Below are 13,428 nucleotides of genomic sequence, written 5' to 3'. Positions count from 1 at the left end.
CCTCAACAAATCGCCAGTGCGCATTATATTCCTGTGCTGAATTATGCCAAATTAAAAACTTTTCTTGAATTTCTTAAAAAAGCATTTCTTGCCAGGAGCGAATAACTGTTCTTGCTTCTTATTTACAGCCTTGAAATTTCATTGGCATTGCGCAATCAATGCAACGCAGGCTTCGCTCGTGTGCTTGTGGTATTAGCCATGTTCAAAACGAGCAGGGGACTGGGTACGAATATTCAATATCGATTACACTGAAAAACTGGACCCGTCATCTGAAAGAGCATCCAAAAATTAGTAACTCAACCAAATTTGAGAGTTATTGGTTTAAACACATAGGTATGGTTCACTTTTAGAAATTGCTAAAATAAGAGAGCTTAGTATGGATTGGAGGGACAGCTGTCCATCCAGCCATACAAAGCTCTCTTATTTTAACGATATTTAAAAGAGTTCCATGCCTTTGCGTTTAAACCAATAACTCTCAAATTTGGTTGAGTTACTAATTTTTGGATGCTCTTTCAGATGACGGGCCCAATTTTTCAGTGCAATCGATATTGAATATTCATACCCAGTCCCCTGCTCGTTTTGAACATGGCTAATTGCAGAGAGCGAGAAAAAAAAGGTGGTTGAAAGTATTTCCATTCCCCGTTGCTTTGACTGCTAGCGTGACGCATGCACAACGAAGCGATGCCGCAAAAAAACTGAGGTTACTTCTCCGTTTGACACTACAGCTTAATTGTGAATTTTCATACTCTTCTGTGCAAAGTTTTAATTAAAAATAATACGAGTTCCATTACCTGTGGTTTGACGTGTTGCTGGCAATATTTCAAAGCCTGATCCAGGAGAGATGAAGGCGACTCTGGATTTTCCTGCATGGATTCAAGTGACTCCCCTGCTGCAGACTACAGTGAAAAAGTAGGTATATCAGTACTGTAAGGTGACAAGATGTCACAAAATTTGACACAAATCAAAATCAAACTCCTTTAGCAAGGTGCTTGATTGCGAAAATGACTTACTTTGGAGGCTACTAACATCTCGAAGGCCTGCGTCAGCAGACTCTCGGTCACCTAAAAAAATGAATTTAATATCAACTGTGACTACTATGTGCTTCAAATTTATTTAGATTTACTAAACGGTACTGAGCCAAAACTGAGAAAACAATTTTCCCTCGGGTGTACCTTTACATGCGGGTCGTATTTCTGTCCAGTTTTCCAACACTCGTACATGTCCGTGACCAGTTGAGAAAGAACTGAGGGTTCCACCTAAAAACACGAGAAAAACACCACTGGCTTGACCCCATGTCATACATGTACTGAAGTATTTCTACGAGGAAACCTTCGGATCATGATGATTTTGATCGGCCCTTAATAGTGATTTTATCCAAACTTCTCATAAACGTTTGATTTCAAATACATCAAATACAAGTGGTGGGTTTGGGAGAATCAAGAACCTGATCATCGCAAGGAAAGGTTTTGATTTTGAAAGAAATTCTCCCAAAACAATTACAAAAAATGTATTGTGCGTGCGACCCACAAGTAGGGAGAAATTTGATTCCGAGCGTTGCATTTTAAGTAATTGATAAAGGGACTAAATATACTACCGCGCGACTTGTAATATCTCTATCGGGGGGGGGGGGATTGGGTGGGGTGGGGGTCCCATATCAAAAGAACGGGGATTACCCGTTTAGGGGTAAAAACAAGCTTGAGCCTTTAGAGGTTTAATTTAAATTCTCCGTCGAGCATCCCCGTCCTTTTCATATGGGAATCCCCCCCATCCCCTGGGTATCTATCTGCCTTGCAATAACGATTCAACATGCTTCTTACTCAACAACTGAAGGAATGTTTGCGACCAGAGGGACTCCATTAGATAACCGCAATTAAAAATACTCCCCATATCTTGCAATTTTTTTTACTAAGACAAATTTCTAAGAAGTAAATATGAGATTTTTGCAAAAGGGCTGAACATTGATCTTACCTTTGAGTCCTGATTGGAGACTCGAGCTTTCATTATCTCCAGCGAATACTCAAAAGCCTGCAAACATATTCATTGTGCACTGACATAAGTTTACAATGGAAAATCCATCCCGCGACATCAAAGTAATCAGATTGAAGATGAGTTGTTTTAGACACAACGCTAAAATCCCTTTGCATAGCTCTCTATTGCGTTATGCCAGGAGAGCAGTCTGGGCAAACAAGGGCTGTTCTCGGCAAATGCTCTTAAGGTGGCCCGCGGGTAATTCCGGGAGCGAAGGTGCTATTTTTTAAATCGAATTTTGGGAATGAAAACCGTAACCGATTCAGTCTGATTTTTGGTAGTCGTAATAACAAATGTTCAAATTTTATAAAGCTTTACCTTTTAAAGCCCAAAATATAAACAATCGCGAGAAATAGGCACTTTATGAAAAACCTATTTTTCGAAAAAATGCGAATATTTTCAAAACGAGAAGATAGATTTTTTTCTAATTAAGGTCAATTACTTCAAGTAAACCTAGGTTTCATGTGAGCAAGTTTCAACTAAATCGGCTGGGTAGAAATTGCTGCACAGTTGACTGTTTATTTTTCGCATAAAAATATTGTAATTGGATATTTTCGCCAGCTATTGCAGCAATGCTTAATTAATGCTACGATCACTTCTGTCATTTGAAAGCTCAATATCCCCTAAAAAGTTGCTGAAAAATCTGAAACGATCGGATACTTTCCGCAAAAGTTATAATCAAATGAAGCATAAGTGGTTTACGGTGCGAAAATTGCAAATTAGGAAAATTCAATCGTTTTCGAATTAAAAAAAATCCACCGATTTTTTTTTCTTTTAATTTTTAGTATGCAAAAATCCAACATATAAGCAAACGCCATCATTTAGTTTCGAGCGTGAAGTCTCGATGAAACTCGTCAAATTTGGCTCTTCAAGATAGCTACCTCTCGTCCTTCAGATCAAAGCGCTTTGGAAACCCCTCAACTAACAGTAAATTATTCAAACCTGACGCATTCCCAAGAGTATTTTGCTCTCAAAGACATTCATTGCACAAAGAAATGCACAAATGGAAGCAAAGCTGGATTTTCATTAGAATTACAAAATACTCTTGGGAATGCGTCAGGTTTGAATAATTTACTGTTTGGGGAGGGGTTTCCAAAGCGCTTTAAACTGAAAGACGAGAGGTGGCTATCTTGACGAGCCCAATTCGACGAGTTTCATCGAGACTTCACGCTCGAAACTAGATAAGAGCGTTTGTTTATATGTTGGATTTTTGCATACTAAAAAATAAAAGAAAAAAATCGGTAGATTTTTTTTTAATTGGAAAAAGATTGAATATTTCTTAGTTTACAATTTACGAACCGTAAACAACTTATAATTCATTTGTTTATAACTTTTGCCGAGAGTTTCCGATCGTTTCAGATTTTTCAGCAGTGTTTTAGGTGGTATTGAGCTTTCAAATAACAGAAGTGATCTTAGCATTAATTCAGCGTTGTTGCAATAGCTGGCGAAAATACCCAACAACAATATTTTGATGCGAAAATTCAACAGTCAACTGTAGAGCAGTTTCTGCCCAGCCGATTTAGTTGAAACTTGCTCACACGAAACCTAGGATAACTTGAACTTATTGACAATAATTAGAAAAAAATCTATCTTCGCGTTTTGAAAATAATCGCATTTTTTCGAAAAATTAGTTTTTCATAAAGTGCTTATTTCTCGCGAATGTTTATTTTGTTTGCTCTAAAATTAAAAGCTCTATAAAATTTGGACATTTCTTATTTCGATTACCAAATATCATAGAAATCGGCCTACGCTTACGTGCTTAAAATTTGACTTAAAAAAGAGCACCTTCGCTCCCAGAAATACCCGCGGGCCACCTTAAGAGAACACGACCATTTACCGATTTTTCACTATCGAACCGAAAAGGACACGAACGCTATACGAACATGTTTCTTAGCAACCACTCAAACGAAAACTGCGGGCTCAGTTTATTTTCTGAGTTTGAATTGTTTGCCATAAAAGGTATAAAAGGTACGTTTTCAACGCAGCGAGCAGTATAAAACGTTGTCTTTCGTCAATACAATTCAAAGGGAAAGCGAAAGCGATGGTTTGGTTAAATCCAAACAGAAATTTGCTAAGGCTGATCAATACTTGTCGAGCGTGGGAGAAAAAGTGGAGGATACAAAAAAAACAACTCTGAAGTAAATATGGAATTAGATTTAAAACCCTCACCTTCCTTGCTAAATAGTGCCTCTCGTTGTCTCTCAAGTATTTTCTGTCAAAGAGCAAAAACAAACCAGTTAGACAAACCAACAAACAAAAATAAAAAAATACGCAGACCAAGTTGTCCGAGCGAGTGTTGTTCCTGGCAAATGGTAAATCTTGTCATCTTTGCAAGTTATTCAGCTATAGACAAGAAATGCATTCTGTCAACAGTGTTTATACGACTTACTTGCCCTGCTCCGGTGTCCGATAGAGAAGAGTCTGGATAAGTAACAAAGTGTCCCACTCGTTTAATTCTTTGAGAACTTCCAACAACAAAGCAACTGACTTGTACGTATGAGTACAGAAACATCCGGGCCTGCAATGAATGAACACACAATGAACCACAAGTCACTGTAACGAGCTATTGGAATGGCCAAGCCTAGCAAGTGGACGCAAGTAGTCGCAAGTTAAACTTGCGTACAGACTTGCGTTGGCTGGCCAAACGGACTCGCAAGTTTACTCTCAAGTGCACGCAAGTTGTCAAAGAAGCCATTTTAATGCTAATGCGCACGCTGCAATCATTACTTGTAGTAAACAGCAAGACTTGCGTTGACTTGCGTGCAAATTTGATTTCGACCAAAGTGAACGCACGTCATCGCAAGTTAACGCAAGTCCATTGAATTTCTGGCCAAACAAGAACGCAAATTGAAAACTTGCGTCAACTTGCGTCTCCGTTTGGCCATGCCACCAACCCTGAAAATTAATCATGGCACATTAACACTAGTCAAAAAAACATTCGTCTTTGCGCAAAACCCCGTCCTGCATAAAAATGGTGTTGAGCACTCGATCACTCCGACGCTTTAAAAAATGTTCTTGTGAGCAGAAGCTTTGAGCGCAGTTTGGACGCGTTTTGCGATGTCAGAAAAAACACTAGACCTTGCGCATCACAGACAAAAATAATTTTCTTGGCGCGTATTTCATAAAAGACGCTACGACACGAATGGTGCATTTTATATATTTGACCTGAATTTTTTAAGTTCATATGTGCGATAGTTCCTTCAAATGTTCATGAAACTTTTTAAATCACCTGTCAATATCCTCTTCAGGAATCCTCCAGAACGCCTACAAAAAAAATGCGAAACGATTTAACAAAAATAGTTGACAGAAAGTCAGGCAAACTCCACGCTAGTAAAAATCTTGCGATTAAGAACATACAAAACAGATATGTCGATAGCAAATAAACCAAAGAAACATAAGTTATCTTCACATTTATGAGACAACATAAACAGTTTCCAGTTTCCAAACAAGCCCAGAAAAATACTGAGGATTGGAACCCATGACCTTTGTGAACTTGTGTTCAGTTTTGTTTAAATTTTACGGCTCAGAACCTTTTAACTTAACTGAGGAGAAATCTAACGGAACTACGAATTCCTTTTTTAAATAGTTATTGCTCTCTACACTCTTTCTAATGAGTTTAAAAGTTTTTTTTCATTATAATACAAAGACATTGCTGCTTTAACTAAAGGCTGGTTTTCACAAGCACAAGCATAAGGATAATCACACAGGAAGAACGAACACACTCATTCTTCTTATGCTGTCCTCACTCGGAATAGACATAAGTATAAGCACAAGAAAACAAAATTGTTCGTTCTTCTTGAGTCTGGTTTTCACTAGCGACGCAAGCACAAGCGCGAGCGAAGACGCAAGCATAACAGCTCTTATATTAACGTGAAAACAGCCTCGACATAACCATAAGCACAAACACAAGGATCATATTTTTCCCTTTCTTGTGCTTGTGCTTCTGTTCGCGTTATGCCATATGAAAACAAAACACCATATAAGCACAAGGACATTAACGACCGCGTCTAGCCGTGTCTGCCCAATTAAAGCACTTGTTCTAGATTCCCCCGCGTCTGAGCATTTGAGCCTTGTAACTAGTAAAAATCGTGTTTTCACGCTTGTGCTTATGCTTATGTCGCCGTTCGTTTTCACTTGGTACAAACTACTTACGCTTGCGCTTGTGCTTGCGTCGCTAGCGAAAACCAGGCTTTATTCTTAGTGAGGACAGCAAAAGAAGAATGAGTGTGTTCGTTCTTCTTATGCGCATTATGCTTATGCCCGGTAAAAACCAGCCTTGGCACTAGCTAGTCCGCCATTAATCTCAGTCTTTCATTAGTCAACTGGGCCCACAGTGACGCGGAGCTACAAAGATAACCCAACCAATGCGCAGCATACATGTGTGGAACACTCAATACGTCAACAAACACCTTACCGAAAACAGGTTTGTCTTGCTTTTCCCGTTGAAAACACCTTGATGTGGAAAAGGAAACGTCTTGTGTTGTCTTGTGTTGCTACCAAAGAGCAGATCACGGCACGCGCTGGTCTCCTGTAAGAAAAAATTTAACAATGCTTTGGTAAATACATTCCTTTTAAAATTTAATAGCAGAAAAGGGCTGCATGAACTAGCCGTTTCTATCTGTATCCTTCTTGTTGCCATAAGTAAATATTGTCGAGATAGTAAAATCCATGAAGCTGAGAGAGTTTAGCTAATTACGCGTGACACACACACATGGTTGCGTTACCTTATGTTCAGGGGAGTAATAGTAAACATACGCCAGGCGATAGCGTGACTTGTGGTGCTGAGGAAACCGCCGTAAACAGTACTCTAGAGCGTGATTACAGCGATCCATGAGCTCTTTCTTCTTCGCCTGCTGCTCTGCTGTTAATGGCGCCCTCTTGCTCTGCTCCGCTATACCATCCTGTGCCGAAACTGTTACGCTGTCAGCGGTGGACGTTAAGGGTCCACTTGAATGCGTTGTCGTAACACCCTTTTCCGCTTCAACCATTTCAACATTTGAAGTGACATCAGCGGTAGCTTCATCAGTCTCCATTTTTTCTGGTTTAGCGTCCATTTCAGTTTTTTCATCCGAACTTTTCTTTTCATCTGTTGTCATGTCGGTATCTTCGACATCTGTTGAGGGCTTGGACCCTTCTTGTATTTTATCTTCAGATGAGCTTTTGTCAACCTCGGGACTCTGTAACTTTCCTGTTTCTTCGCTGGGTGGTTTTTCCACATACAGGATTGTTTCTTGTGCCGCTAATTTGTCAACTTCCATCGATGTTTCCATAAAAACCTCCTCCTCCTTTTTACAAGGATCAACAGTTACACGATGATCAACTGCATTCGATTTCAATACAGGTCTATTATCTTCGGAAATTGCAATTTCTTCCTTTTCTTTAACACCTTGCGCTGAATTTTCCGACTTATCTTCCTCCAAGTTTTTAACAGATTGACTAGTTTCCAAGCTTTCGCTGTCACTAGGGCCAAGCGTTAAAGGGGCCTGGGAACTATCTGGTGTCTGCTCTGCAGAGGTGAAACCGCTAGACGGAGCGCTCAGGTCAACCTCCATTGGTACTGCGGCCGAAGACTGATCGCTTTGCGAATATGAAGCCTTGCTTGTTAAGTCTTCCGCGGTCCCCACGGAGGAAACCTCCATGGTGGTGTTTTTAGGTTCTTCCGGTACGTTACCCTCTGTTTGTGACAAATTAAGGTCCTCAGTTTGTCTGGGCTCAGGCAAACTCACAGATTCGGCTACACTTATTGCTTCAGAAGATTTTTGCTCGCCTTGTTGAGGGTCTTCAAAAACGCTGTTTGACAAAGATTCTAAAAAGAGAAAGTCAAAACAAAACGAGTTTAGCTTATTGGTGGTTTTGACCAATTGCTTCAACTAAATCATATTACAATAGCTGCACAAGGCATAACGAACCCTGAGAAGGCTGAGACGCTTTCCAGCCGATTTCACAACTGCTTTGCTGCTTTATAAAATGAAAGCACTTCTTCCTAGATTTTGCTTGCCACGATACGGGGGGATTTCCACAGGAAAATATAGAGGCTACGCACATGCGGGATCTCCCATCACTCTTTGCGTGCCAAGCGTGAATCGTACCCTCAACTGACTGGACGAGTTTGGTACGAGTTTGTAATTGTTTGACACAAACCTGATGTAGTTGACTCGCTCCTGTAAACTGTCCCCTGTCCTGTGTCCGTGTCAAATTCGGGGTGATAAAAAGGTCCTTGCGAGGCTCGCTGAAGATGCTCCTCAAGAACACTGACGTCAACATCCGGGAACTTGTCAAATAGTAGCTTGAGAACTGCTACGTGGATTCGGAAGTAAATCTGTGAAAAGAAAATGAGAAAGGCGAACATCCCTTACTTACTGTCTGTGCTGTAAGGTAAAACTGGATTGTAAAAAGGTGGGGAATCGATAGATTTTTGCCTGATCAATATAGCAGAAATGAAAACAGTTCCTCTTACCTCAAGTGCCTCCAGCGAGTGATCTGGGGGGCTGTAGTAAGAAATTTTCCTTGGGTAACTTGAGATATCGTCATCTAGATATTTTGCACTCTACAAAAGAAGTAGTAAAAAGGAAAAGACCCAGTGTGCTCGTTATGTTGGTTTAGCTGTGGCCCTTACGTAGATACTAATCCAATAGAGCGGTTTTCAATTGAGTGTCGAAAGTAACTCGCATTTGCTTTGCCGATCTTGCATTACTACGCTTAATGACTAGTTTAAGAATGTCGCGTCACTTTCAATCGAAAGTAAAACGAAACACAATCGTGACCCACGCGCACACGTTTTCCCGCGCTTCGAACCTCGTAGACGGTTCGAAGCGCGCGGGATTGATTGGTTCATTTGATTGTCTCTGTTGTTTCTGATTAACTTTGTGATTACTTTGGTTTAGGTTTCACGACACTCAATTGAAAACTGCTCTAAAGGCCTGGCCAAGCGGAGACGCAAGTGGACGTAAGTTAAAAACTAGCGTTTACTTGCGTCTCCCTCTGGCCTGGACTTGAGTGCACTTGCGTTGAATTTCGTTCACTTTGGTCGAGATTAAATTTGCACACAAGTCAACGAAGTTTTTCACCGTTTAGCCACCCAACGCAAGTTTTAGTGCTTACTTCAAATACTGAATTGCAGATCGCGCAGTAGCATTTAAATGGCTTTTTTGACAACTTCCGTGCACTTGCAAATAAGCTTGCGAGTTCGTTTGGTCACCCAACGCAAGTTTGTTCGCAAGTTCAACTTGTAACTACTTGTGTCCACTTGTGTTACCGTTTAGCCACGGCTTAAGCCTGGCACTGTTAAAAGGCTGCTCACCTTTTGATAGTGTTCAAGATACACACTCGGAGGTTTCTTCAGTTTCTCTGTGATCTTTCCTAAGATGTAGTGATGCAGCCAGGGTTCTCCGTCTTCAATTCCAAGAGCTGAAGTGAAGCAGCGCTCTGATAACAGCAACATCTCGTCACGCCGCTGTAGCAACGATGAACGATTGTCCGAGGCCATTTCATCTTTGTCAAACTGAGTCAGAAAAGAAATGTCACAAACTTTGATAAAAAGGAAGGAAAACTATCAGACCTGTAGAATTTGAACAACCCAATGTTACATTAATTTGTGTACAACAGGTAACAGTTCATACATACATACTTTGTTTGAAAAGGTCGAATTAAAGGCAGCGCCACGCTGATGTGAACCTTAATTGTGATAAGTCGGACAGTTCGACAAGCAAACTAATAACAACACTACCAACAAGAATAGCAACAACAACTTAAAACAAACAAACAAACAAACAAAATCACAACGATTGTCCAATTTATAACAGAGATGAATTATTCGTTTGGACGGATAAATTTTCTCAGATTAGATCACTTATCTCCAGCGTAAATTCAGTTTCTAGACGAATAAAGGGAACGGCTTTTTTGGGTGATACTCTGAGTTCAAAAATCTACCAAACAACACGAACAAAAGAACAAATGCTGTGCTCACCTGGTTCAGCTGCCTGGAAGCATGGGAATATAACACATAACAAAGTGTTCCGTACTGCAAGAGAGAGCAAAAGTGTCAGCAACAAATTATGGTGGTAAATATATACAGAAAGAAGGCGTCGGGAAATCATTTCAGTAACAACAATGAAAAAGGCTGATTTTCAAATTGCACTAAGTCAATATGCTGCTCTCAGATGACATAAGTTCGCTAAGAAACTCACCACTCAAGTAAGAATCAATAATCTAGCACGAGGTCAATACGCCGCTCTTAGATAACATGAGTTCCATAAGGAACTCACCACTCAAGTAAGACAGAATAATCCAGCACGAGGTCAATATGCTGCTCTCAGATAACATAAGTTCCATAAGGAACTCTCCACTCAGTAAGACAGAATAACCCAGCACGAGGTCAATATGCGGCCCTCAGATAACATGAGTTCCATAAGGAACTCACCACCCAAGTTAGACAGAATAATCAAACACGAAGTCAATATGCTGCCCTACTATAACATGAGTTCCATAAGGAACTCACCACCCAAGTAAGAATGAATAATCCAGCACGAGGTCAATATCCTGCCCTACTATAACATGAGTTCCATAAGGAACTTACCACTCAAGTAAGACAGAATAATCCAGCACGAGGTCAATATGCTGCCCTACTATAACATGAGTTCCATAAGGAACTCACCATTCAAGTAAGACAGAATAATCCAGCACGAGGTCAATATGCTGCCCTACTATAACATGAGTTCCATAAGGAACTCACCACTCAAGTAAGACAGAATAATCCAGCACGAGGTCAATATGCTGCCCTACTATAACATGAGTTCCATAAGGAACTCACCACTCAAGTAAGACAGAATAATCCAGCACGAGGTCAATATGCTGCCCTACTATAACATGAGTTCCATAAGGAACTCACCACTCAAGTAAGGCAGAATAATCCAGCACGAGGTCAATATGCTGCCCTACTATAACATGAGTTCCATAAGGAACTCACCACTCAAGTAAGGCAGAATAATCCAGCACGAGGTCAATATGCTGCCCTACTATAACATGAGTTCCATAAGGAACTCACCAGCCAAGTAAGACAGAATAATCAAACAAGAGGTCAATATGCCGCCCTCGCATATCGTGAGTTCCATAAGGAACTCACAAGCAAAGTAAGACAAAATAATCCAGCACAAGGTCAATATGCTGCTCTCAGATAACATGAGTTCCAAAAGGAACTCACCACTCTAGTAAGACAGAATAATCTAGCACGAGGTCAATATGCTGCCCTCAGATAGCATAAGTTCCATAAGGAACTCACCACCCAAGTAAGAATGAATAATCCAGCACGAGGTCAATATCCTGCCCTACTATAACATGAGTTCCATAAGGAACTCACCACTCAAGTAAGACAGAATAATCCAGCACGAGGTCAATATCCTGCCCTACTATAACATGAGTTCCATAAGGAACTCACCACTCAAGTAAGACAGAATAATCCAGCACGAGGTCAATATGCTGCTCTCAGATAACATGAGTTCCAAAAGGAACTCACCACTCTAGTAAGACAGAATAATCTAGCACGAGGTCAATATGCTGCCCTACTATAACATGAGTTCCATAAGGAACTCACCACTCAAGTAAGACAGAATAATCCAGCACGAGGTCAATATGCTGCCCTACTATAACATGAGTTCCATAAGGAACTCACCACTCAAGTAAGGCAGAATAATCCAGCACGAGGTCAATATGCTGCCCTACTATAACATGAGTTCCATAAGGAACTCACCAGCCAAGTAAGACAGAATAATCAAACAAGAGGTCAATATGCCGCCCTCGCATATCGTGAGTTCCATAAGGAACTCACAAGCAAAGTAAGACAAAATAATCCAGCACAAGGTCAATATGCTGCTCTCAGATAACATGAGTTCCAAAAGGAACTCACCACTCTAGTAAGACAGAATAATCTAGCACGAGGTCAATATGCTGCCCTCAGATAGCATAAGTTCCATAAGGAACTCACCACTCTAGTAAGACAGAATAATCTAGCACGAGGTCAATATGCTGCCCTCAGATAGCATAAGTTCCATAAGGAACTCACCACCCAAGTAAGAATGAATAATCCAGCACGAGGTCAATATCCTGCCCTACTATAACATGAGTTCCATAAGGAACTCACCACTCAAGTAAGACAGAATAATCCAGCACGAGGTCAATATGCTGCTCTCAGATAACATGAGTTCCATAAGGAACTCACCACTCGAGTAAGAATGAATAATCCAGCACGAGATCAATATGCGGCCCTCAGATAACATGAGTTCCATAAGGAACTCACTTCTCAGTAAGACAGAATAACCCAGCACGAGGTCAATATGCTACCCTCGCATAACGTGAGTTCCATTAGGAACTCACCACCTTAGTAAGACATAATAATCCAGCACGAACTAAATATGCTTTCCTCAGATAACATGAGTTCCATAAGGAACTCACCAGCCAAGTAAGACAGAATAATCAAACAAGAGGTCAATATGCCGCCCTCGCATATCGTGAGTTCCATAAGGAACTCACAAGCAAAGTAAGACAAAATAATCCAGCACAAGGTCAATATGCTGCTCTCAGATAACATGAGTTCCAAAAGGAACTCACCACTCAAGAGTAAGAATGAACAATCCAGTACGAGGTCAATATGCTACTCTCAGATAACATAAGTTCGATAAGGAACTCACCACTCAAGTAAGAGAGAATAATCCAGCACGAGGTTAATATGCTGCTCTCAGATAACATGAGTTCCATAAGGAACTCACCACTCAAGTAAGAATGAATAATCCAGCACGAGGTCAATATCCTGCCCTACTATAACATGAGTTCCATAAGGAACTCACCACTCAAGTAAGACAGAATAATCCAGCACGAGGTCAATATGCTGCCCTACTATAACATGAGTTCCATAAGGAACTCACCACTCAAGTAAGACAGAATAATCCAGCACGAGGTCAATATGCTGCCCTACTATAACATGAGTTCCATAAGGAACTCACCACTCAAGTAAGACAGAATAATCCAGCACGAGGTCAATATGCTGCCCTACTATAACATGAGTTCCATAAGGAACTCACCACTCAAGTAAGACAGAATAATCCAGCACGAGGTCAATATGCTGCCCTACTATAACATGAGTTCCATAAGGAACTCACCACTCAAGTAAGACAGAATAATCCAGCACGAGGTCAATATGCTGCCCTACTATAACATGAGTTCCATAAGGAACTCACCAGCCAAGTAAGACAGAATAATCAAACAAGAGGTCAATATGCCGCCCTCGCATATCGTGAGTTCCATAAGGAACTCACAAGCAAAGTAAGACAAAATAATCCAGCACAAGGTCAATATGCTGCTCTCAGATAACATGAGTTCCAAAAGGAACTCACCACTCTAGTAAGACAG

General features: G+C 40.7%; 1 protein-coding gene across 4 annotated transcripts in view; it reads right to left on the bottom strand.

Moving 5' to 3' along the window:
- The window catches only part of LOC144645257 (calcineurin-binding protein cabin-1-like), a 56,241-nt gene that overhangs the window by 2,123 nt on the left and 40,690 nt on the right, over positions 1-13,428 (bottom strand). For all 4 annotated transcript variants that reach the window (XR_013569255.1, XM_078504744.1, XM_078504745.1 and 1 more), the window contains 13 exons: positions 9,995-10,048; positions 9,329-9,529; positions 8,486-8,575; positions 8,170-8,347; positions 6,753-7,834; positions 6,443-6,556; positions 5,258-5,292; positions 4,418-4,546; positions 4,198-4,240; positions 1,969-2,025; positions 1,173-1,256; positions 1,011-1,061; positions 792-896 (listed from right to left, as the gene is read on the bottom strand). Coding sequence is in view for 3 of the 4 variants with exons in the window: in XM_078504744.1 (XP_078360870.1) it covers positions 792-896; positions 1,011-1,061; positions 1,173-1,256; positions 1,969-2,025; positions 4,198-4,240; positions 4,418-4,546; positions 5,258-5,292; positions 6,443-6,556; positions 6,753-7,834; positions 8,170-8,347; positions 8,486-8,575; positions 9,329-9,529; positions 9,995-10,048 (2,223 nt within the window). In the remaining variant the exon portion in view is untranslated. The remainder of the gene's footprint in view (positions 1-791; positions 897-1,010; positions 1,062-1,172; positions 1,257-1,968; positions 2,026-4,197; positions 4,241-4,417; positions 4,547-5,257; positions 5,293-6,442; positions 6,557-6,752; positions 7,835-8,169; positions 8,348-8,485; positions 8,576-9,328; positions 9,530-9,994; positions 10,049-13,428) is intronic.

The sequence above is a fragment of the Oculina patagonica genome, chromosome 3 (assembly GCF_052425735.1).
Source record: "Oculina patagonica isolate OP01 chromosome 3, crgOcupat, whole genome shotgun sequence".
Taxonomy (NCBI): Eukaryota; Metazoa; Cnidaria; class Anthozoa; order Scleractinia; family Oculinidae; genus Oculina; species Oculina patagonica.
The sequence above is the reverse complement of the archived record's forward strand: the minus strand, read 5'-3'. Positions and strand labels throughout refer to the sequence as shown.